The sequence below is a fragment of the Haliotis cracherodii genome, unplaced genomic scaffold, assembly GCF_022045235.1.
Source record: "Haliotis cracherodii isolate W230 unplaced genomic scaffold, xgHalCrac1.p SCAF_14, whole genome shotgun sequence".
Classification (NCBI taxonomy): Eukaryota; Metazoa; Mollusca; class Gastropoda; order Lepetellida; family Haliotidae; genus Haliotis; species Haliotis cracherodii.
The window spans coordinates 21,213,062-21,238,821 of NW_027266269.1; the positions used below are offsets into that span (position 1 = coordinate 21,213,062).

The window sequence follows — 25,760 nt, forward strand, 5'->3', positions numbered from 1 at the left end:
GGAGTGGTTTGGATTTACCGAAAAGTATCTTAAAAGATTTCCGTACAAAGGTATTTGAATTTGGAGTTTACACAAAGGATTTATGAGAGTTGTGTGGTTTGAGGTTTGTTCGATGTCAATTCCATTAATAATTTTGCTTGACCTAGATTTTGCCCCTTCATAACATCATGAAAAGGATGTAAAAACTTATTATTCTCACCTCTCATTCTGGGTTTTATAAAAAGGTAATATAAGAAAGGTATAATATGATATTAAATACAAATTTCTAATTGATTTTAACGTTAATTTGGAATAAAGTTTGATGAAACTGGTTATTTTGATGCCTAACTTGGTTGATCCAATTCTTCACACAGGTGGTGCTATTGTCGTGTCCGATGGTATTTTTGTCAGAATTGACGACCATCATTGATCTCTTTACTATAGCAATCAGCCTCCTGTCTGTCCTGTTAGCCCTAGACATAGTCCTAGTGCGCTTTAACTCTTCTGTAATGAGGTAGCTATGGCCTTCACTAAAGGTTAATTATTGAGCATGAGACGAAAATCGTAAAACGTGGAAGCCCAAATCCTGTTTATGTACGTTTTTTCGAACTCGCACTAGAATCGCAGGAGCTAATCTTTTGGCCGTTTATGGCCACAATATAATTATGACAAATGGCCTAATAAAACGTTATAGATGGCGCTCATTCAAGGAAATTTGCCCTCAAACAAGTGGAATATCGTTATGGTTTGTTAGAAAGCTAATCTTCCTGAGTCCGCAAAGCTGTCGACAAAAATGGGAAGATTTTGCCAAATTAGATTTATTGCGGCCGTAGTTTTCCGACTGGCTCCTCTGTTGGTGATTACTGTTCCCTACGGATCGGTTTAATTGCACCAGGGACTACAATAGCACAATTACATCTTGTCCGTTCCGAGTCCCACGATGTCCCAAGTAAGGTAGGCGAGCGTTGGCTCAGATAATACGAGAGACCTTTCCATTTTCATTTATTAGTGTCAATTTGTTGCGATTCATCTATTGATCCCTAGAAGCTCATAGCTTGTGATTAAGCCCTCAATAAACTCTAATTGAATTTGTCACTGAGAAAACGCAAAGTGAACGAGTACGGGAGTGTTAATATCAAACTCCGGCTTTTCTCAACTGGCGGGAATCAGGGTGTATGAGGTGAAGATGATTCCGGCCTGGCCATACAAACCTTGCATGGATTACAAGACAGGTGGAAGTGGGGAATATGAGTGTTGGGGAATGGTGTTAATAAAACTGTATATTCCCTTCTAATGTGTTAAGTCTGGATATGTACTGTGAAGTTTTTCTTTTCTCTGTAGTTTAATCTTAAAGGTTTTTATTTTCATTTAGTTGGTTTTTTTTTAAAAGTGGGAGTCGTTTTGTGTTTTTTTATATTAAGCAATATTTGCATAATTTTGGAATACATTCTTTCAAATATGATATGGGCATATTTAACTATTTTCTTCTTGCATTTCTAAAAGAATTATCCATGTATCATCAAAATTTATTGAGGGATGTGGTTATGGCTTACTCATGAAGTAGAATAGTCTAATGTGATTTTGATCAAAAGTATGTTTTCTTATTTGAAAACCTCTTCTCAGAGGGATAAAACAATGCTTGTATGTCAAATCAAAATAACTCCCTCACAAAATTAATCAGACGTTGCTTTGTTCATTTTAACTTTGAATTGACTTTTTTTATCATTTTATTATTAAGATTGATATCCCTAAAGTTTATAATATTGATTTTAAATAATATTTTTGATTTTTGCTTTTAAGCAAAAAAAATTTCTTTGGTCTTATGTATTTTAAGAATTCCTATAACAATTGAAAAAAGAAGTTTTTAGATGATGAATCTTGTTCTAAAGAGAAAACAGTGAAAATATTTCATCCTTATCAGCAACTATGAGCAACGCTGGTACATCACAATATGCTGTAAAGATGTTTCAGAAAGACAACGAAGACAATATACCGAAATGATCATAATTGTTTTATTAGATGTTGTAGTGAACTCCTAACATTTTGGTGGGGGGTGTCAAGGAGTTCCCCGGGGTCTGGTTATCACACCCCGAGTTCTATTGTGCTTTTCACCTCCCAGACAGGAGCAACGGCCAGCTAATTGCTGGATTAGTCACACTCACTGCTCTAACACTTTGATTGGTCACACCTACTGTCCCTCATGCTACTAGGTGTTGATATGGACAAGGTGGGAATACGACTGTAGACTGCAGAGGAGGGCGGGAGATACGGCTTGTAACAGTTATGGAGTTACTCTGTCCTTTTGGAGGTATGTCAATTGTGTTCTTGAATGATGGAGTCCTACTTTGTTTGAAGGAAATTTTGGTTCACTACTGACATATTCAGTCCGTGCCACAAACTTTTGAGTCTTGGAACCCGACCATGGTTCTCGGCATTGTCAGGAGATTTTAGTGTTATTATATGGACTATTCTTAGCTGAGCTTGCTAGACTGAACAGACATTTATTGGACTAGGGCTTCGGACAAGTGGCTAAAGTCACAGACAACAAATTAGGCCAAGTACTTAACCCAACAAAGTGAATTAAATGTCACTGTTTTTTATGTCTTGTTAACTGAAGATGTTATGGAGAGTTTATGTTGATAAATTAAGGGGTCCTAGGTACTTGAGGTTTGTTTCTATGGTATTTAAATTTTGGGAGATTCTGTTAATTTTTAATTTTTGATGTTAGGGTTGTGAAAACGACCTTGATTTTTCTGCTTTTAGTTCATAACAATGTCGTGTTATAACATACTGTTGTCTGGTCATTCTTATTGCAAACAAACCACAGAAAGTGATTTCCTTTGATAGTCCATTGTGATCTTTTCACTTACAATGGTAGTCTGTCTTACAGACCCTGATACAAATATATCAACTACAGCCCATGCAAGTCTATAATGTTTGGCAAGTCTAGATTACTGCAGTATCAGTATCTTCTGAAAATGAAGAGAATCACTGGGCTCCCTTTTTATTATATTTTTATTAAGATAACCGAGCAACTGTTTTTTCTGTACGATATGTTCATTTCAGAGACTATATGTTAGTCTATTACAATGGTGGTGAGGTTTTTGTGGTGTTTGGTCGATATGTGTATGCAAGATCATACCCTTACTTCTACATGCAGTAACTGTTTGATTGGCGTTCTAGAAGTTCTTATACATGCAATGTTAAGGGGAAACTATGAATTGTGTGTTAGTGAATGAGACAATTATTCCTGTGTACTGGGTAGGGAGGGGCTTGAAAATGAAAATACTTTCTCGGTAGATGCAACTCGTGACATGATGTGAAGGAAGTTGGGAGAGAGACGTGGGCGTTATTTCAGTTGTCTCAATAGACCGGTCCACTTCACTGCTTCTAAAATATTGGTTTGTCATCATGTGCACTGAATGACCTACGTAGGTGTAGAATTTGATGATGGGGTTTCATTGGGCAGGTAATTGGATATGAACAGGTATGTTTGTCGTATAGTTTTGAAATTTTCTCTGGCTCATTTATGGATGGAAGACAGAAAGATGAACTCATTGACCTACAGTCTAGCCGTACTCCATGTGTGTTGTCGATTTGTACAGTTTCTTCGTATGAATACGTCATGCATACCTGTTATTCTGAGGTTGACCTATTATCCTTTAAGGTATACCTGTTGTCCTATAAAGGTATGTGTGTGTTCCTCAACTAGGCAACCATGTGCATTAAAGGGAGAAAATATGTAAATAGAGTGGACTTGATGACCCTTGACCTATTTGTTGAGCATATTTAATCCATTTCTAGGCTTATAATGCAGATCAAACTTGGGAAGAGCGATCTGATTATGTTAGATCTTGTTTGCGTTTTTGTGAATCTTACCATTGATCGTGTACTCATTGACCTTTCTACGACATGTCTCCAGAAATCCTAATTGAAAGCTTTCTGAACATTTCATTCCTAAAATCTTTAAACAAATTCTGAGTTTCACTCTTCAAACGTAATCTGCTAACTGAAAGGGATTGAATCTGCCATGGTCGGGGCTAGCCATGTTGGTGATTTAGATGATGATGCTGTAGATGATGCTGCTGGCTAAGATACCAAAATAATAATAATACAAAATAGCCCTTGGCAAGCAAATTGTGAAATTCTTTTGTTAAAATTGGGATTTTTAAATAGTTCCTGTTTTCCAATTTTCAGAGTTTTTTAAGCATTGTATATGAACATTACATTCAATAATGGGAAAGACTTCCACCCGTACCCCCCTCCATATATATGTATGTAGAATAGGTCTTCAGCATCCCATGCTTGCCGTAAAAGGCGCTTAACGGGATCGGGTGGTCAGACTCGCTGACTTGTTTGATGCATGTCATCGATCCCAATTACATATATCGATGCACATGATGTCCAGACTCGATTATTTACAAAAAGCCGTCATATAGCTGGAATATTGCCGAGTGAGGCATTAAACAACAAACAAACATTCAATAATGTAGACCTTAGCTTCAAAGATTCTTCCTCTCTATTGATGCTGAAGTCAGTGAAGTAAAAGTTGAACTGACCATGCCATCACATTAGATACAACTATATTAACATGAATAGGGAATGCTTTAATTCCAGCTTGGGAATTTTGACTGACATTAGCTTCCGGCTTGGGGGACGAACACTGGCCTGATAAATCCCTGTACATATATATACTTATGTGGCTGTGATCGGGGTCTGCCCCAGGCAGATCACACAATCAGGAGTAACTGTGACAGTCATGTGACCCCTTGTGTCAACACACACCTGCTGTCATGGCCTGGGGGTGGGTGTGTGTCTGGGCTGGCCTGTTGTGATTTTGTCCAGGGGTGAATAGATTCTTAGCGCCCCACGATGAATCCTTTTCAAGAATGACCTGTGTACATGTTTGTGTCTTGTTTAGATTCCTGGTCAGAATTGACCTTTCTCTTGTCCTGTATGGGTTGTGGAGACTGAGTGAGTCCCCTTCCCCTGGCTTGAGGCTTGTCTTTATCAGGGATTCCTCGGCAGATATTGTTTTGTCCTATTTGGAGTAGCTTTGGGACCATTAAAGATAGATAGCAATATTGTCAAGCTAAGACATGTACATAAATAATTTTATCCCACTCATGAAATAAACAAATATATCCCTCACAAGATACACAATTGTATCACACACATAACATCAGCATTCCTATCAACACATGAAATAAACAATTATATCACACAAGAAGTAAACAATTGTATTACACACGATATAAACAATATCATACACATGACATAACAGTTTCACATACATGGAATAAACAATCGTCTTCATATAAAATATTCAATATCACAAATAGAATAAACAATAATATCATACACATGAAATAAGCAGTATCACACACATGGAATGGTACTTTGTTTAAGGGAGGGGATTATTGTATTTAATCCAAATAAATCGTGTCTATTTCATTGAGTACCTTGTCAGATATAATTCAGAAATTTAAATAATAATTTCATTCACTGTGCTTTATTAATGAACAGACAATTTGAGAAAAAATAATAATTAATTTTTGTGTGATGAAATAGTCCACACCTTCCAACTGAAGAGTTCAAGTGGATGACTGCCAAATTCCACTCGATTTATCTCTTTTCGGGTAATGAAATTCAGAAAAATTGTATCCGAATAACGATGTCAGATATTTTGGGTCTTGGAAAGGTTAGAGTCTTTGTCTGGCTACGAATTACAGCAGCCGCTGCTTTGATCACAACATAATTGTGGTGTCGGCACTCCGTCGATGAGTCGCAAATAAACACGATCAACGTGCCCGCTGCAGACACCCGCTCCTTGAAATTTGTTATTACGAACATAATCGCGAGATTTTCTTTCCATTATGACTTAATTGTTTCGGAATTGTTCTGCCAAGTCACTGATCGATCCCAGTGTGTCGTCGGACGCCGGACAATTTGTCCGGAATTCACAAAATGTAGTTGATTACTTTGCTTGTTAATTGAATCGTAGCCCCAGAGAGATTGGGAAGACTGTGGGGGATTTTTCAATTTTCACCCCAGCTAGTGGACCCTGTCATATTGTGCTTGCTTGATCAGCAAGCCACTCTTCAGAACTAATTATTTTAATCATGGCTATTTTTAGGTTAGGACACCGTCATAATTTAAAGTATCAATTTTGAATGTTCAGCATGGTTTGGGAAATATTTTCAGCAAAACCTTCGTGTTCAGTTTAGTGGAATCAAAGTTTCCAATTTGAATTGTCCAGGATAACTTAAATTGTTTAGTCTTCTTGATCATTAGATATAGGAAGAACTTATGACATTGTTCATTTTTACCTGTTTTGAGCTTATACGTGCTTGTTACATTGGGTTGGAGTGGCTCTGTGATTAGGAGGGTACATTTGCATATATTTCTTGGTTGATTGTGAAAATATTTGGATATTCATTTTTGATAACAACAACTATCCCAGAATGGCACTTGAATGTTTCCATACTTTGACAGAAAAAATAAAAATAATGGCACCAACATGTTTCCTTACTTTCTCTCACTATGCTTATAAAAACAATAGCAGTGCTCAAATGGCACTTCCATGTCGCCATACTTTCTCTAACAGTTAAATTTTAGACAATGGCAATCCTAAAATGGCACCCTCTTGTTGCCATGCTTTTTCTCACACTTACGATTAAAACAACATCCATCCTAGCATGGCACCACTATGCATCCATACTTTCTGTCACAGTGGACTTAGAAATAACAGCCTTCCCTCTTGTCCCTGTTGATGGCGGGACAATTGCCCTGCTCACCAAATAGCCACCGATATTTCCCACCATTCTCCCATCTCTTCATTCACTTCCTGTTCAGTGTGTAGCTTAGGGCGAAATGGCTGTTGATGGCACCTTAGAGGTCAGGTCTTGACCTTTCCGGACACATTCCGCATATGAGATCGCCCCTATAATCATCGAGCCATGCCCTCTAGTTGTGCCAATCTGTCCTTTATGAGGTCATTACTGGACCATTGAGCTGCTATCGCAATACCATAGATTTGATAGTAGCGGTCATCCGGAGCCTTGCCATACAAAGCACAGATAACTGTAATGGCTGTCATTGACAGTTTCCTCAGAGGACTGAGACTTTGGTCACTTGTTCCAAGCCAGTCTGGTGAAAATATTTTAGGTCAGAACTAACATTTAGTTCTTGAATGAAGTTCGGATAAAAAATTTTCGATGTAAATATTTTTTTTGTATTTCGAAAAGAGCCAATAGACTTGATATCGTATTATTGCTTTGGAGTATGGGATAATTTGTTTCAGGGTCTGTATTGGACCACTTTATCTCTGGAACTTTAATTTAGACCCAGAGATAAAGTTATCCTATTTAAGAATGTATATATCTACAAAATATAGAACATGATCCAAATGAATCTCAGAACAATGCTAATTTCTGGAGGTGAGGCAATCTAGACTTTCCAAATCATTCAAGACGATTTGGGTTCATTTTTTTATTTATTCGTTTTTTAAGATTACTTATTTGACTTTGTGTTTGTACTTGACTTGGCATATAGTCCTTGTTTCTTGTAGTGACTATTTAATAATGGTATCGAGGTCACAACTTGAGCTACACTGGGACTGCCACAAGTTTGGCCAGCCTTTCTCCGGGTATTGCAGATTGTATGGAATGGTGCTGACTTGATGATTACAATCATGCTTTAGCAAGCAATTAGATGAAGTAGGCATTTGTATTCAGGTTTTAAAATATAATATTTGTAAGTTAAAAAAATTGTCCATGTAAATCAAGTTTATGCGAATATAATGAAGGCAGTGAATATATGCAAACATTAGTATTGTTTGTAAACAAAATACCAAAGCTAACTTAGGGGTGAGGAATTATTTGGTTTTTTTAATGCTTGTGTGGGACAATGAATCTGGTGCTTCATGTTGTTTTATATATGCAGTGATTGTATTCTGTTTTCAGACAGGCACAAGTGGCCCATCTTAGGGCATGTAATTTACTCTGCGGAGTTACCTCCCTTAGCCATGCCAGGATCTGCTGATCATTGCTCTGAATCCCAGATTTGCCCAGATTATGATCCTTTGTTCAGTAACTTTCCACCAGCAGTAACTCCCACACAGATGTGACATGCCATGATATCAATGAAATACTCTTCGAAGTGGTGTTAAAACAAACTCACTCATTAAATATTGGCAGACATTTATTTATGTATGATATTGTTTTTGTTGCAGGAATGGAGGAGGGAGGTAACTGGGGGCCCGGTGGTCAGCAAGGCCCTGGATATGAATCTCGAGTAAGTACATAAAACTGTAGAATGGCCCAACACGGCCGGTACTGATAGGAATTCTGTGTATGTTCATGGCGCAATGTTCAGATTACCCCAGTCACTGGATCAGTGTGAACTCAATGTTCACAGCTCCCTGGGGAGTATACAATCCAAACTACCTGTGAGGTGCTAGAAGGTTGACAGTCACGTTACCATCTCATTCCGAGTGCCCATTCACGTGGGGTGAATTACAGATTACCATGGCATGAAAGATTCACTATAGTAATGTAAAAGAATCAGTGTTGTTGTTTTTAAATTTCACGGCAGGACAGTTTACTGTAGTAATGTGAAAGAATCAGGTGTGTTTTTTATATATTTCACGGCAGGACAGTTTACTGTAGTAATGTGAAAGAATCAGGTGTGTTTTTTATATATTTCACGGCAGGACAGTTTACTGTAGTAATGTGAAAGAATCAGGTGTGTTTTTTATATATTTCACGGCAGGACAGTTTACTATAGTAGTGTGAAAGAATCAGGTGTGTTTTTTATATATTTCAAGGCAGGACAGTTTACTATAGTAGTGTGAAAGAATCAGGTGTGTTTTTTATATATTTCAAGGCAGGACAGTTTACTATAGTAGTGTGAAAGAATCAGGTGTGTTTTTTATATATTTCAAGGCAGGACAGTTTACTATAGTAGTGTGAAAGAATCAGGTGTGTTTTTTATATATTTCAAGGCAGGACAGTTTACTATAGTAATGTGAAAGAATCAGGTGGTTTTTTTTATAAATTTCACGGCAGGACAGTTTACTATAGTAGTGTGAAGGAATTGGGTGGAGTTTTCTTTAATTTCATAGCATGACAGATTAACTATAGTTATATGATAGAACCGGGTATTCTTGCCATGACAGATTAACTATAGTGATATGATAGATTCGGGTGTTCTTTTAATTCTTTGAGTTGTATGAAAAAATCTGTAACATGGCACGAGTCAAGGACTTATAACATCGATCTGTTCCTCCACTCCAAAGTAGGTCAACTCGTCTGAATAATATCATATTCAGGTAGATATTGACCTGAAACTGTACTCGACAACACGAAGATTATGCATAGGTCGATGTCAGCCGACAGTAGGTCACTGCGCCATGTTTAATAATATTTATAACCCGGGATGAAAGTTCTGCTGGAATATTGCTAAAAGCCACGTAAAACCATATTCACTCACTCACTCAGCAGCCTATGATGGTCTAACAAGGTGTAAGTGGATTGTGTGGACAGGCGTGGATTGCATGTCATCGTACCCTGATGGGTGGTGCTCATAATATCAATCACTGGATTGTCTGGTTTAGACTTGACTATTGAAAGGCTACCATGATATAGCAGATGGAGCTGCGGTATTAAATGACAAAAATGTTTTACATTGGACTATTGTCTTGATCCCTGTGGCTGTATATGAATTTATTCTGCAGATTGTCTCGTCCCACTTAAAGGGGCAAGGGTGGCCCCGTCTAAGGCATCACAATTTGTGTCCCTTAGGCATGCCAGAAACTTGGTGGGGCTGAAATCCGGTTATATTTCTAGTTTTGTCAGCACCATACCCGTGCTTGACAGTTTTGCTGAAGTGCTAAACCTCTAAAACCTTCATCTCTTCGGGCTATCCTGCCACATTATGCTGACACAACAGTATTGGAATAGTGTTCAAAGTGGTGTTAACCAAAACTCGTCAACTCACTACTATAAAAAAATTAGTTTTATCCGCAGACAATTTGAGTGTAACCTAAATAAGTATATATGAGCAGACATGTGTTTGGTTATGTTGACATCTGTATATAAAGATCTCCTTATACTGTACAGCAAGTCGAAGATGATACACCATTTTGAAGTAGCTTTGGCATTTAGTATTCATAGTCTTGTTCAGTGAAAAAAGAATGGCAACATTGATTCCATTTCATAGAATAAAAGTGATAAACTCTGAAACTTTGGGTTTTGGTATCTCCACTGGCAGGAGTCATCAGCCAAGCGCGAGGGCTGCAATCCAAGGGGGGTAACTCTTTCAGGATTATTGCTTTGTCTAGCTTTGCAGCAGAGCTCTGGTGTGAATTCTCTTTCAGAGGTTAAGTTTTGAAGAAACCTAAATAATTTTGTGGATTTGTTTATAAGATGTCTATTTGGTATTGGGAGAATTATTAAATTGTCTATTTTACACAATTTTGTCAATCAGTTCTCAAATTTCATTAATGCTAATTTGATTCAAATTACATGTGAATTTGAGAAAGTGAAATTTTATTTTTGGACAAACAAGTCTAAATATTACTTCATAAATTAATTGTCAAGGTTCATGATATTAAACAAAATTGCTTAGAAGTTGTCATGGTATTTTCTTATATCACCTTTATTGTGATTGTGATGTCAACTTGATTGTGATGTCAATTTATCTGGGATATCAACTTGATTGTCATGTCGTCTTGATTGTCATGTCATTATGCCCATTGATTTATTTTAGTTTTAATTCTAATGTCGTTATTTTTCAGATGTATGATGGACAAAATTATAATGGTCAACACAGTGGGGAAAATATGCCTTTTATGAATAACAGTGATATGCCGACATTGATGAGTGAGTATATGGACAATGGGGACTTGGGTTGTTGGAAGGCTCCTGTTTTCAAATGTCAGATTTCAAATGAAGTCTATTTTTTGCCAGTTTTGCCATATATATTTTCTGTAGCTACAGACATGATTATCACCTTCAATGGCATTCAGTAATATTCCCATCTGCAGTACCAAACTATCAACCCTAACAGTTTCTTTCACTGTTATTCACTGTTTAAAAGCACACATGAAACTATAAACCAAATGACTAATAGTTCGCCAGCACAGTCACAAGGTTTTAAATAAAGTCTACCTTTTCCTTTTTAATAAATTAGGAGCAATCGAACTACAATATTATTTTTATTTGACCTTATGTGGTAGATGATTACCATATTCCCCATAATAAGCACCCTGCATCAGTAAGAGCCCTCGACCAACTTCAGACCTTGTGTAAGTAATTGTAATAAGCACCCCTGTACAAGACCCCAAAGATAGTTCACAGTCCATAGTTTCCTGTATGTATTACACATGTTTTATAGACCAGCAGCAGCTCAGAAGGGTATCTAAGTGCCCAGTAGCTGTTATCCTATGGGGTCACAAGTGGCCCAGTCGTCTAAGGCGCCGCGATTCGCTGTGCAGAGTTGCGTCCCTTGGGCACGCCAGAAACCTAACCAACCTAATTTAACTTGTGTATGGTTTGAAGGCTGTCATGTAACTGAAATACTGTTATGTTGGTTACACTCACTTACTCACGAGGGGCGGTGGGGTAGCCTTGTGGTTCAGGCGTTCGCCCATCATGCCCTAGACCCGGGTTCGATTCCCGGCATGGGCAAAGTGTGTGAAGCACATCCTGGTGTCCCACGGTGTGATATTGCTGGAATATTTCTAAAACCATATTCACTCACATACTCACTACGATTGGAAATATTTTCTTTTCAGACAAGAGTTCTGATTATCGGTCTAGTTATTCGTCCCGAGAAGGTCCAGTACAACAGGTAAGCATTAGATGGATTCTGTTGATGAATAGAAGTTAAGCATATACTGTTGGTTTACTCAGCCCCAAACAAGGCAACTTAAAAAACAAGGACTGGTCGGCCTGTGTCTGAGTGGGGTATCCATGTTAAACTGCAGCATGGTATCTCAGTGGGCTTGCACTATAAAATCAGCTTTAGTCCGGGCTAGTAAAAGACAGCACACATGTATACATGTTTTACATATACAAGTGCAATAATCTTGTCACTCCAATGACCTGGGTTGGATCCTAGTCATTGGTATACATCAAAGTCCATTTTTTGTGATTGAAATCATGCTAAAGGGGGCATAATTTTTTCCTGACTACGACATACACACACATGCACATCGCTTAGTCCTGCTCCATCACTCTGGAATATATATATATAATTTTATTTTAAAAATTACTAAAAGCCTAGGCAAGTCTAGTTTCTTGATTCTACAGCAGAGGAAAGGTTCTTTTGAAGAAAAAAAATTACCATAATTTTAAAGAAATGTTTTCATAGTGTCTGTCTTGCATGTCGCTATGTAAGAGCAAAATATCTTGAGTGGGATGTTAAACCCCATTTCACCACCCCTCATACCAGTGACACCCTCGGCTGCATCCTTAACTGACCTTAACTGACCTTAACTGACCGCTGTGAAATAGTGTCCAACTCACTTACTCTTGGGCAAGATTATGGTTCCATCATAAAAACATCTTCACCGTTTCATGGAAAACAATATTGCTCAGATGAAATTGTTATATATTTTGATACAGTTATCTTTTAGTAATATTGAGATTTTTATCCGAAATTGTGGGGATTATCATTTGATAGTTCCCTACTGCGTCTATTGTGTAACAATGTGCCACAACATATCAGTTCGGAGCCCGATGAGGTGATTCATCTTATCAAGGTTCTATTAAGCTCAGACCTACTGATTCACATGGAAGAAAATGGCAAAATCGTTTTTCTTTGAATCCGAGTCTGCCACATGTGGCACCAACTTACCTTGTCACAGTCTTTGATGTGGCTTTATGCGAACGTATATTCCCCCGCACTTAAATACTTTTGCTGTACTTTGCTAAGAGTAACATCGCTACTTTGGAATCTTTGACGCAAAGACGGGAAAAAAACATTACAGGACTAATTGGCTTAACCACTTGGATGATTTGAGGAAAATGTCATCCTTTAACCATATGTCATTTTGTAGAATTAGCCGAGTCCGTTTTCATTTTTCGTTGTATTTACTGGTGAAATGGGGGCCTCAGATGGCAAATGTGTATACCTGCCTTTTAGCGCGAGTCCTGCGGCACTATTAGACGTACGCGTGCTACTACTCACTGCTCTAATTGCTCTGCCCGTTCTAGGTATGCGTTCAAGTTTTGGGCGCAGGTGTTAAACCCGGCTTGAAGCACGGTATAATTACGTAGGCAGACAACAGCGTCGGGAAAGAGAAACGGCCATAACTGTAGCAGAAATTTTTTGACGGGATCCCAGTTGTGAAGAATCCCAAAGGGAGTAATTAATGATATTCGTTTGGTTTGGGACTACGTTGTGGTATGGCTGAGGCGGAAGGATACGATGTTTCACTTCCTTTGTGATTTTGGGATATGTCGACTCGGGACATTTCAGATAAATTAGTTGTCGCGTCAAGTGACTAGATTCCGGCTAATTAGTGCACGGGACGGCGGACTGAAGAGCTCTGATCTTAAAATTTATAAGAAAATATTTGTTGAAGGAGAAATGGGTTTTTGAATCCAAGAATCACAAAGTTGGGAGTGATGCTCGCTTGTCATTAATCTGATCAAGAGGAAGGTTTGATCTCGGGGTTTAAAGAACATATTGGTTGTGTTTGCTGTCTATTCTTAAAGGGGAGGAATAAGGTAGAAAAAGAAGTAATATGACCATCATACTACTATAGAGGGACAAAGACCATATCACCCTTTTAATCTCTGGGCTTTGTTGCAATAAGGATGCAGGAGTAGCCTCCCTTAGACAGTCTGATTCAAAAGTCCAAAGAAACCCGATTTGATTGTTGTTTGTCAGACATTTTTTTGAGAGATAATACAGTGTTTATTCAGTGTGCACTTTTACTGTATTGAAAATATCCCCTTGAGATTTGTCATACGTCTTAGAAATGTTCTCAGGGTAATTTTGTTCGAGTCTGTGACAACTAATTCAAAGGAATAAAAACAAATAAATGGAATATTTATTCCGTCTGCAGCCTATTTTTAAGTTTTAAAAATGTCGTCTTGAGACTTGACGAAATGGTTCTGATTATTAAAGCAGTGCTAGTGATCAAGTCTGTCACAACAAATTCTGGAATAATAAAAAACAAACAAATTTTGGGCTGTAATCAGGCTAATGAAATCTGCTGGCCGAAAAAGAAAATTGGTGGAAAAAAGCGTCGCAACATGTTTTCCTAATTTGTAACCCACAACGCCAAACATATGTCAGTCAGTGCTGCGAACACAGCCCCACCCACAGGGAATATGCAAATTAGGGGGTGTGGCAAGCACATGTTGGGGACAGGCACATGTGGTTTTAATTGATAAATATTTTTGGTTACTGATCTGTACGATGTGTGTTAGTTCGTGAAAAGTTAAGCACCACTCCATGTCTCGTCTCAGGAGAGTTACTGGTTATCGAGAAGCGTTCGACCAAGTTACCACGATTCCTTCCCTCTATATCCAACCAGCTATCTGTGTGTCTGCACTGAGGGTTGCCATTATCGATGAAGAGGAGGATTTCTTTGCGATCTTAATCTCTATTTTGGTCGTGGCGCTTTTTGCGTATTAGAAGTTCAAGCTCTTTCAAAATGTTCAAGAGATGAGACAGTAGGATTTGTGCCGTGAATGTTTTCTGGATTTTGACTGATACTAATCTGCGGAAGGATCGAGATGATCTACAGGCGACACTCTTTTTTTCCTCCCAGTGTTATATTATTACTTTGGCAACCTGAATGTTGTTGACATATTATTCCTTGCCTAGATAGCAGGGCTTTTCTGGAGCATCTTGAGGCCAGATTGTTTACAGGTCTTTTACGAAAGGATGGATTCTTGATTCTTCGTGTGGAGGGATTGTTCTGTGTGAAAGTTGAGGATAAACTTGGTGTATATTGAAACAGTGGGACTATGGTATATATGTGATATCGTCATCCCCTTGTGAGGATATGATAAAGGTTAACAGAGTTAGGAAATAATGACAATAACATCTTCCTTGATGAGACCTTGATGCTTGTAAATTGATTGGTGTTATTTTCTTGTGATGGAGTGATTTGTTGTATTTTTCCATCATGTATTCCTACCCTGGATTTTACGCAAGCCGGTACTACATGCACCACCCAATGTTCATGTCTCAGGTAAACACGTTGTTAGTTGCTATAAAAGTATGATAATACTGTAAAGGTATGACAATGCCATACGGGTATGACAATACTTTACAGGTATGACAATACTATTCAGGTATGACAAAACTGTAAAGCTGTGACAACACTTTACAGGTGTGATAATACTTTTCAATACTGACTATACTATACAGGTATGACAATACTATTCAGGTTTTACTTTTAAAGTTGCGTTTTGGAAGCTGTTTTATCAGTCAAAACTGATGCAGTAAGCTGAAGGTGACGTACAAGTTTCAACAACCAGGTACAGCATGTACATTCCTATACAGTTAGAATAGTTCAACGTTAAATGGAGTGATGGAATTACGAGTTTAATTCCTGTATGTTTAGAATAATTTAAATATGAAGGAATTACTAGTTAAATTCCTGTATGTTTAGAATAATTAAAATATGAAGGATTTAGTAGTTAAATTCCTGTATGTTTAGAATAATTAAAATATTAAGGAATTGCTCAATTAATTCCTGTGTTATATTCCTGAATAGATAAATGAACTTAATAGTTAAATTCCTGTATGTTTAGAATGGTTGAATTTGTTTTTTACTCAATCATTGATTTATTTCTGATTGATTTGGGAGATATTGGTGGATTGTTTTGAATTATTATTGAGCCGGAACAGTTGGAAACATTGCTCGAATTAAGATGTGCTCCTTGTGTATATTTTGTTGCAATATACATATTCATGTTGGCTTGTATTATCGATGATATTTTGAAAAGGATTGTTTGTTTGTTTAGAACCAAACAAAGCAATATTCCAGCTATGATGGCTGCTAAAGAGAAATTGTTGTAGGGGAAACGCTTTCCGTGTGTTTATGCTAATGTATCACAATGTAGGGACTAGCATTGGCATGCTCTCAATGCAAATTATTGACACATACCCTTACATATTTCATCATAAATAATTGCTTTTTGCAATTGGGTTTTCATTTGATAAAACATATTTGTCTCAGCTGTCAAATATTTCTAGCAGGGATTGAGATAGACATTGTATCCTTATCTGAGTTCAAATTCTGAGAATATTTACGAGTCACCATGTCTGAAAGCTTTGATCAGAAACAGTTTACACATGTCCGCCAAGTTTGACATATCCAAAGTAGTGTTGAAAACAGGCACATGTTATGTCTTGTGTGAATAGAGGTACCAACCATCTGTATCCTTTGGACAAGTAGACACCACAGATGGTCTCTATGTTTCCATAATATATTATCAAAAGAACCAGTGGCAAAAATCAAAAAGAAATTTTGATTCCCAAGTTCCATTTACTGTTTCTTGATACATTGTCACTATAATCTAAGAGATGAGAGTTACGGATATTGAATATATAAAAGTTCCTGGAGATACGGCAAAAGTGGGATATGTGATATTGAGATGACAGGGTTAATGTGCGTGACAATAAAATAGGTTTATGTTTGCTCCTTAGCGTAGTTTTCTGCTGTATTTAATAGCACCTTGGTGTCAAACATCATTTATAAGTTAGATTGGACAGGGATGTTGACCATACTACTCAAAAGAAGTTGAGGAACACCTGATTCTTTCCGATTACTCCAGTGTCATGGCAAAGACGTTAAAGACCATCTGTTTCCTCCAATAATCTGTCATGGTTTCACAGAGTAACTGGTTATGTACAAAGCAAGTGTTCTTTAACTACTTTGAGTAGTATAGATTTAAGGAAGAGATTATGGGGAACACTACGTTTCAGAGTATTAGCTTACTCCACACACCTGATGAAGGAGTAAGCATATACTCCGAAATGTTGTTCCTTATAATAAAGAAGTTGACGTATAAGTTTGTTAATTTTGGTTTTTCACAAAGTGGTTCTTTACACTACAACTATTATTTGCCTGTTAAAGTATTGGGGTTACAATGATCCTTTCACAAGTAGCCCTTGTGTGGAGTTTCTAAGAACACAGGATTCCAGTGATTATTGAAACCTTTGTCTCAGGACTTTAGTAGTACTATGTAAAAGAGGATCATCAGTTTGTTGCGGGCACGCGGTTATAAAAATGACAAACTGTATTTGGTTTCGTTTTCAATATTTAAAGACATAAATCATTTGACTAGTGTCTGACTTTAGGGAGCAACAGATTGATTTTCATGGGGATGGAGTAGGATTTTGGGATCAGCATATTTTTTTTTAATGTTTAGGAGCTCAATTATTTTTGTCAACATTAACGGGTGTTCAATTATTTATTTTTGTAAATGTATAAAAATAATGAACTATTTTCTTTGGACTTGTTGGTATATCATTTAACACAGTCTATAAGACAAGGGCACAATATTTGTATCCTACATTGAAAGTTGTGTGTAAAAAATTCAGAACGGGCTTCATTAATTTTTTAGAAAAAATCCCAGCAACTCTTTCGGCTATTCCATTGTCCTTGCTGCTGTTGTAGAAGGGACCCCCTAATTCTTGTTCTGATTCAGGCGGATAAGGATGACCCCTTTGAGTTTATACTTAATTATTGACACTTGTTGGAGAACTACAAGATAAGGTTAATGTAGTATTGTTAAGTTTGAGTTGAAATTGTGTAGTTCAGACCTTAATATATTAGTTTGAGTTCAACACTATTTTCTAGTGTTCATTATGGTATTTGTCCACTGCAAAGGAAATAGGCATAGTCTTGCTTGACAATGATATACAAATCTATACCTAAATATTGCTGTTGTAGTATATTAAGGAGGTTGTTATCCATAAATCAGGTCTACTTTGTATTGAGAATTTTTATCTTGAATAAATTTTAGAATTTTCTTTTTCAATGTTTGATTTCATGAAAGATATACATTGTGTATTAGTTGTATAGTCAATAATTAATTTATTTTTTTCTGAATATATATTGAAAACAGCAATAATCAGATTATTCTATTGAAGATAAAAAGTGCATTAAAAATATTTGTAATTAGTTATTAATAATAGTCAGACAATATTGTATAATAATATAGACAGTGATAAAATATATTATTACCATTTATGAATAATCATGCCATTATGGTTTGAAATACAATGTATGTAGTTCAACTATTTTGCCCGTGATGTTCAAGATATGATTCATGTTAATTAATGTTGTCATGGAAACAGACACGTTGAAGATGATTTAATATATATTTTTCAGTAAATGTCCTTCCCAACAGGATAGCATTAGTCATGATGAAAGAGTAAAACATTCCCTGGCACTGTAAAGAGCTGGAATATTTCTGTGTACAGTGTTAAACAACAAGCAACTAAGTAGCACTACTATGGTTTTGTGAAAGAGACTCCCTGTTTATTCCCCGGCACTGTAAAGAGCTGGAATATTTCTGTGTACAGTGTTAAACAACAAGCAACTAAGTAGCACTACTATGGTTTTGTGAAAGAGACTCCCTGTTTATTCCCCGGCACTGTAAAGAGCTGGAATATTTCTGTGTACAGTGTTAAACAACAAGCAACTAAGTAGCACTACTATAGTTTTGTGAAAGAGTCTCCCTGTTTATTCCCTGGCACTGTAAAGAGCTGGAATATTTCTGTGTACAGTGTTAAACAACAAGCAACTAAGTAGCACTACTAAAGTTTTGTGAAAGAGTCTCCCTGTTTATTCCCCGGCACTGTAAAGAGGGCTCTTGTTGCATAGTTTCATGGAAATACTCATTGCCAAGCACCACCCTGTGTCCTGTCTGTAGCCTTGTATTCTATGATGATATACTTTCCTTAGTTTATTATAAAACTACAAGGCAATTATTCTGTCAAATATTTTTTTAATTTAGAGCAATGACGCCATTTTTCACTCCAGTAGTGACTTTATTTAAATTTATTTTTCTAATATCTGTAGTGAGATAGTGTCTGATTTTGGCATCGTCTTGATAGTGTCTTGACCTAGGTATAAATGATACAAGTATTTCTGATTCAGGTGTGTCTTTATTGGTGTGTCCTTATATAGGTGTGTATGATTCAGGAGTGTCTTGATATAGGTGTGTCGGATACAGGTGTGTTAAAATATAGGTGTGTCTTAATACAGGTGTGTCTTGATATAGATGTGTCTTGATACAGGTGTGTCTTAATACAGGTGTATCTGATCCAGGTTTGTCTTGATACAGGTGTGTCTGATCCAGGTATGTCTTGATGTAGTTGCTTCTGATGCAGGTGTGGCTCATGTAGGTATTTCTGATCCAGGTAGGCCGATAATGTTTCGAGTTTGTCAGCACAATATCCATGCTTGTTCATTTCGCCAAGGAGGTAAACGTCTGGGACCTGCATCCATTCGGGGCTTTCCTCCCATGTGAAGCAGACACGCCATGATATGACTGGAATAAACCAAACTCACTCACTCACTAATCCAGTGTCTTGACATGTGTCTGATCCAGGTTTTTCTGATACAGGTGTGTGATGCACCTTAAAAAGTTACAGGTTTTGATGTCTACATTTAATTGATAGATGTTACCGTGTTCGACGTATAAGCGCCAGCAGTGATATTTGCTAATATATTGGCTAGTGAACAATCCCAATTAGCACCCCTTCCGATTAATCATTGTACACAAGACTTAAATATTTGTGTATAATACACACTCGTTTGTTATATGCACCCTTAATTATGGGCAATTAAATTCTGGAAAAATATATCTGTCGTTATAAAGTTTCAGGCTGTCAGCATTAACCACGATATTCACAATTTTTCAACTCTGTTTTTTTTTTTAAACCAAAATAATATTCGAATAAGAGCCCCCTATTTCTAATTTTGAGAGCACCCTGGACGCTTATTACATTGAATACAGTGGTTGTTTATCAGGATGCTTTCCTGCAGTGCAATAACTGCCATAACACCCACCCCAAAATGAATGTAGTACTCTGTGGGAATATGGGTTAGAATAGGTCCCTAGCAAGCTATGCTTGTTGTAAGAAGTGTTTTACTCCATCTGATGGTCAGGTGGTCAGGTGGTCAGGAGGTGTGACATGGTTGCATGCTCCCCAACACCATGGGGTGGTGCTCATGGTGTCAATCACTAGATTGTCTCCTCCAGTCTAGATTATAGCCCATCATGTAGCTGGAATGTGTGTGTACAGTGTTAAACAACAAGCAACTAAGTAGCACTACTATAGTTTTGTGAAAGAGACTCCCTGTTTATTCCATGAAAGCGGATCGTTATGTATTTCTAGTTGTACTCTTTTTCTTCACAAGTTCAAAACATTGTTTTTAGGATATCCAACACAGTGTTAACGTGGAAAATTCAATAATTTCATTTATGAAGACCATAAGATTAACTAAACTGGCTGTAAAGTTTCCATTTCTAGACACCAAATATGCGATTTATCAGTTAATAACAGTAGTAATATTGTGCTATATCACCACACTCAGGCAATGGTAAATGGATCAATATGCACTTGATTTTCATTCTCAACTCCTTGGGGAGTGTACAACACAAGTTGTCGGCCAGATTTTGAACAACTGAATTTCTAGATCAGGTTGTATTTTAGGAATATTATTCTTGGAACCAGGTTGTGACATTTACTTATGGGTGCATGTTAAATTCTTTAAATCAGAATATTATATTTATCTGTTACTATTTAGAACTTTGTGCTGTCCTTTGCTGTGGATTTTTTTGAGATAATTGAGATGAAGATGCAATGGCATGTCAGTATTTTTGCTTCCGTTGGTTGAGAGTTTTTTAAATAGTCTTTTATTATGGCAACAGTTCATGTATTGTATTGTTATGAAAACATGCTTGGAATTTTTTTTAGAAATGACAACATCACGGGACAGCCAGTGTTGGTTCAGCTTTGTTGCAAATGTGTAAATATGTTCATTTTCAATGGAATTGTTTTTTATATGCAAAGAAATTGAGTAATGTGGAGAAAAGTATAGCAATCTGAATAACATTTATGCAATACAGAATTTATTTCTTAACTTGAAATATTCATTGTGTTATATGTGAGTGTGTTTTAGATATGGTGTACAATTTACCAAAAAGTATTTTATTTTTAATCGTGTGAAATGCTGATGTTTTAAATTGTGCTGAAATGACAACAGCGGTATGTATTTGGTGATAATTTCTCCTGCAGTTTGAGAACATGGTTAAAGATTTATGAAGGTGCTTGACTTGTTATTTAAAGAATTGTCTGAGATATTAAGGTAAACAGTGACTTGGAAGCTGGTTTGGGGAAAAAATTCTTTCAATTATATAGAGGAATATTTTCAGATGAATGGAATGATCTAAAGGTACTTTTGTTCAGTTAAGATTTAATGAATGGAGTGAATGGTGTTGAAAGTGTGTATTCTCATTCATTTGTAGGTTTATTGTGTATTGGCTGCTGGGAGTGTCATGATTATAACTGCGTTTACAGCACAACTTTTAGGTGTTTAAAAAATTGTATTCTGATTAAATTTATTTGTATATTATACCAATTTCATTGTTTGAAATTGTATTCTGATTAAATTTGTACATACAAGACCAATTTAAATGTTTTAAATTCTATTGTGATTACAGTTGTGTCTGTGATACCATTTTAAAATGTTTTAAATTCTATTCTGAGTAAAATTGTGTGCATCGCACCATTTTAAAATGTTTGAAATTTTATTCTGATCAAAATTGTTCAGCACAACTTTATTTGTGTTGGAAATTGAAATCTGATTACTGTATGTACAACAAACCTTCAGATGCATATAGTTATTTTTTCTTGAAAATAATATTATTCAAGAAGCGATCGTTTGGTTACCTGATTGATAGTATAGGTAACCCAATTACTTAGTGTACATAAATAAAAAATCTTATAAAATCCTATAGAAAATGCTTGAGCAGATGGAAGTTGAATTGATGTTAGATAGCTGTGTTTTTGTGGCTTATGATGAGATAGAAAAAATATATATCTGACATTTTTTTAGAAAGTTTTAAAAAGGTTTTTGTTGTGTCTATTTCCAACTTGATGAAATAAAGTGTCATGGCGAAAGAATCTTCTCTAAAATATTGTCCAAGATTTAGACCATAATATTCTCTCCAAGTTAAGTGTTTTAATCTGTAACAGTTCTGTGTTTCATTTCTCAAGATAAAGAACAAAAATCAAAATCACAAACTTATAAAACAATATAGAACACAAAACTGTTCTTTGGTTAACTCTGTTTTATTTTAATTAAAAAACAAAATTTGCGCTATTGCAATTATTTTTCAGAATTCTTAGATAAACCACAAATATGAACATCAATAGAGAACAGGTATCCAGATGACAAATGTTTCATCTAAAAAAAAAATACGAAACTCTGTTCCACAGACGTATGTCTTCAAAAATCAAGAGAAAGGAAAAAACCAAGTCGAGAGTGGTAAAAACAGGGGGGTGTGTAACTTCCGGATGTTCTCGAACCTAACTTGCCAACGAGGGCGAAAGGACGATTTATTTTGCGGAAAAGAACGCGACTTATGGTGGCCACATGGGATTGTATTGTTCCCGACTCTAGTTCTGCCGAGCTCCAGTGGGATTCTTTCCATGTGTATTTTATTTGTATAGCAGAAAAGGGGATATAATTTCAATTTTTTGCGGGTAGATATAAGGTTCTGGATGTGTAAGTAAAGGATATAGGCAGCTCAGACCCTGATTCTGAAATGTTAAATACACACGGGGTGTGCAGCTGGTTCGCACATGTGACTCGCCCCTGAGCATCAGGGAATGGAGGGACGCACCAACCAGCAGCAGCAGCAGCAGCAGCAGCTCAGCATTGATTTGTGGCAGGTTTTGTCCTGGTGTTTGTGAAGTGGCGGGACAAATCAGGGCTTAAATAATGTTGTGGGGTCCATTTACAAGGCTTTGAAAATAAGGCTAGGAATATGTGACTAGCCCTCTGAATTGAGGTATTGCAGCATTGATGGCGGGACAAATCAGGGCTTAAATAATGTTGTGGGGTCCATTTACAAGGCTTTGAAAATAAGCGCGGGTATATGTGACTAGCCCTCTGAATTGAGGTATTGCAGCATTGATAATGAGACAAATTAAGGCCCAATTTACAAGGCTTTCAAAATAAGGTTTAGAATATGTGACTAGCCCTCTGAATTGAGGTATTGCAGCATTGATTATGAATCAAATTAAGGCCAAATTTACAAGGCTTTCAAAATAAGGTTTAGAATGTGGGACTAGCCCTCAGATTTGAGGTATTGCCAGGGGGAAACCAGCATTGACTGCGGAACAAATCAGGTCTTCTTCAATAATGTTGTGGGGTCCATTTACAAGGCTTTAAAAACAAGGGTCAGGAATATGTGACTAGTCCTCAGATTTGAGGTATTGGAAGAGGGCGAGAAGCATTATTTGTTGTAGTTTTTCTTGTTTAAACACCGGGAGAAACTATGACTCGCAAGGCAGCCAGTGTCTCATCATCACGTTAAGGATGTGCATGAATGGATAAATGAGATTCCCATTGTCCTGATCTAGTAGTGAAACCACGCCCAATGTTTTTCCTCCTGGTATTGTGGGTGCTGGTGACCTGAAGCAGTTGCGGACGTCATGATTTTAATCGTCTGTGTTGAAAAATATGTGACTGGTCCCTGGGGCTATGTGAACACATTGGCAAAAACAAGCCTCAGAATCAATCTTTCAGTCGCGCAATATATACAACTATTCATTATTGGTTGAAATATGATATAAATAGCCTGTGCAATATTACCATTATATAAATAAACATTTGTTCTGGCATTGATTAAACCTTGTCCAGCTCCTGTGTGATAGATTCTTTTGGTGATGGTAGGCCTATTTTGAAGCATGTTTGTCTTATATTTCAAACAAAAACGTGTGAAGTGCATTTCTTGTGTGTGTGACGGATGTGAGGTTGGGAATAAAATCATTAATCACCACCACCACACCATTTATCTTACCCCCAGACTGATCGGGTGGTCAGGCTCGCTGACTTGGTTGATGCATGTCATCGATCCCAATTGCGTGGATCGATGCTCATGATATCAATCACTGGATTGTCTGGTCCAGACTTGATTATTTTACAGACCGCCGTCATATAGCTGGAATATTGCTGAGTGCGGCGTAAAACAACTAACCAACCAAAACCAAATAAAGTGGGTTATGCTTCAGTATTTCAGTAGCTCCAGATATGTTTTAGCCAATCGTCATGTCAGTCCACGTTGTGATATGGATAGTTTTATCTATCCATGATACCTAAACACAATTCTCATATATCTTACAAATTTGATTGGGGCGGTCGGGTAGCCTATTGGTTAAAGCGTTCGCTCATCACGCAAAAGACCCGGGTTCAATTCCCAACATGGGTACAATGTGTGAAGCCCATTTCGGGTGTCCCCCGCCGTGATATTGCTGGAATATTGCTAAAAGCGGTGTAAAACCATACTCACTCACTCACTCACTACAAATTTGATTAAATTGAGAAGTATAGCTTGAATATTGGTGACGACAGTGTGAAACTTTGCTCACTCACAAATAGCCTGTGGCTAAGGTAGACACTCAATTGGGTGAATTGTTTCTTAGCTCATCTGAATAGAAGGTTGTAGACATCGATAGCAACTTGAAATTTAATCTGACAGTGTTAAACCTGTACATATATATATTATTGATTTGCTACATATATTTTTATGCCAGCTCCCCGTATATATCGACACCTGCAAGCTAAGCTTCACTTCGCTTGATCGCAGCAGAGTATAATCTATTATCAGCAATTGTGTAGAAACATGTAGTGTTTTGCATATGTTATTCAGTACCCTTTCACGACCAGGTGCCGTTGTACTAAACAACCTTAGCGCTACGACTGTCGTAAGTCTGTTAAGGTATGGGAGTTACGATCACCTTAGCGCTAAGTTTGCTTTGTACAACAGCACCCAGGAGTTTATTCTAGAACAGGAATTTTATCTTAATGAAGCAAATATCAAGACATTCAAGTGAGCCACAGTACCTCCTGTTTGATATTTGTTATCAAAAGACAACGGGGCGAGATTCTGTATGTCATAAAGCATCATTATTCCCACTTTTTACTTTGTAAATTGGGCCCATGAAGATCCGGAATAGAATAGGTCTTCAGCAACCCATGCTTGCTGTAAAAGGCGACTATGCTTGTCTTTAGAGGCGACAAACGGGATCAGGTGGTCAGACTCGCTGACTTGGTTGATGCATATCATCGATCCCAATTGCATGGATCGATGCTCATGATATGAATCACTGGATTATCTGGTCCAGACTCGACTATTTACAGACCGCCGTCATATAGCTGGAATATGGCTGAGTGCGGCGTAAACAACAACAATTGAACAAACGAATGATGTAGTTTTCGGTGAAAATGCTTCATGACAGGCCAGTCAGTTATGTAATAGAAAATATAATGTTTACTTTTTGTCTTTCAGGGAATCATGGGTGGTAATAATATGCCATTATCGCCCGACGCCATTGCTTCAGCAAAACCTACAGTTCCGCCTTATTACAACAGTAAACGACCAATGGATGAGTACAACAGAGGTAATCAACCAATTAGATTAAAGCTACAGTTAGTTTTAAGGGGGGCAGAGTTGTATCCCCTAGGCACAACAGGATCTAATGATCATGGGTTCGAAAACAAGATC

General features: G+C 37.1%; 1 protein-coding gene across 9 annotated transcripts in view; it reads left to right on the plus strand.

The window, feature by feature from the left end:
* LOC139461081 (transcription factor 12-like) overlaps positions 1-25,760 on the plus strand; it is a 152,057-nt gene that overhangs the window by 58,633 nt on the left and 67,664 nt on the right. For 8 of the 9 annotated variants that reach the window (XM_071242600.1, XM_071242604.1, XM_071242599.1 and 5 more), the window contains 4 exons: positions 8,213-8,274; positions 10,778-10,862; positions 11,777-11,832; positions 25,545-25,656. In XM_071242600.1, coding sequence (XP_071098701.1) covers positions 8,213-8,274; positions 10,778-10,862; positions 11,777-11,832; positions 25,545-25,656 — 315 coding nt within the window. Of the gene's footprint in view, positions 1-8,212; positions 8,275-10,777; positions 10,863-11,776; positions 11,833-14,474; positions 15,194-25,544; positions 25,657-25,760 lie in introns of those variants that run through there. The other variant, XM_071242606.1, reaches the window with a different exon arrangement.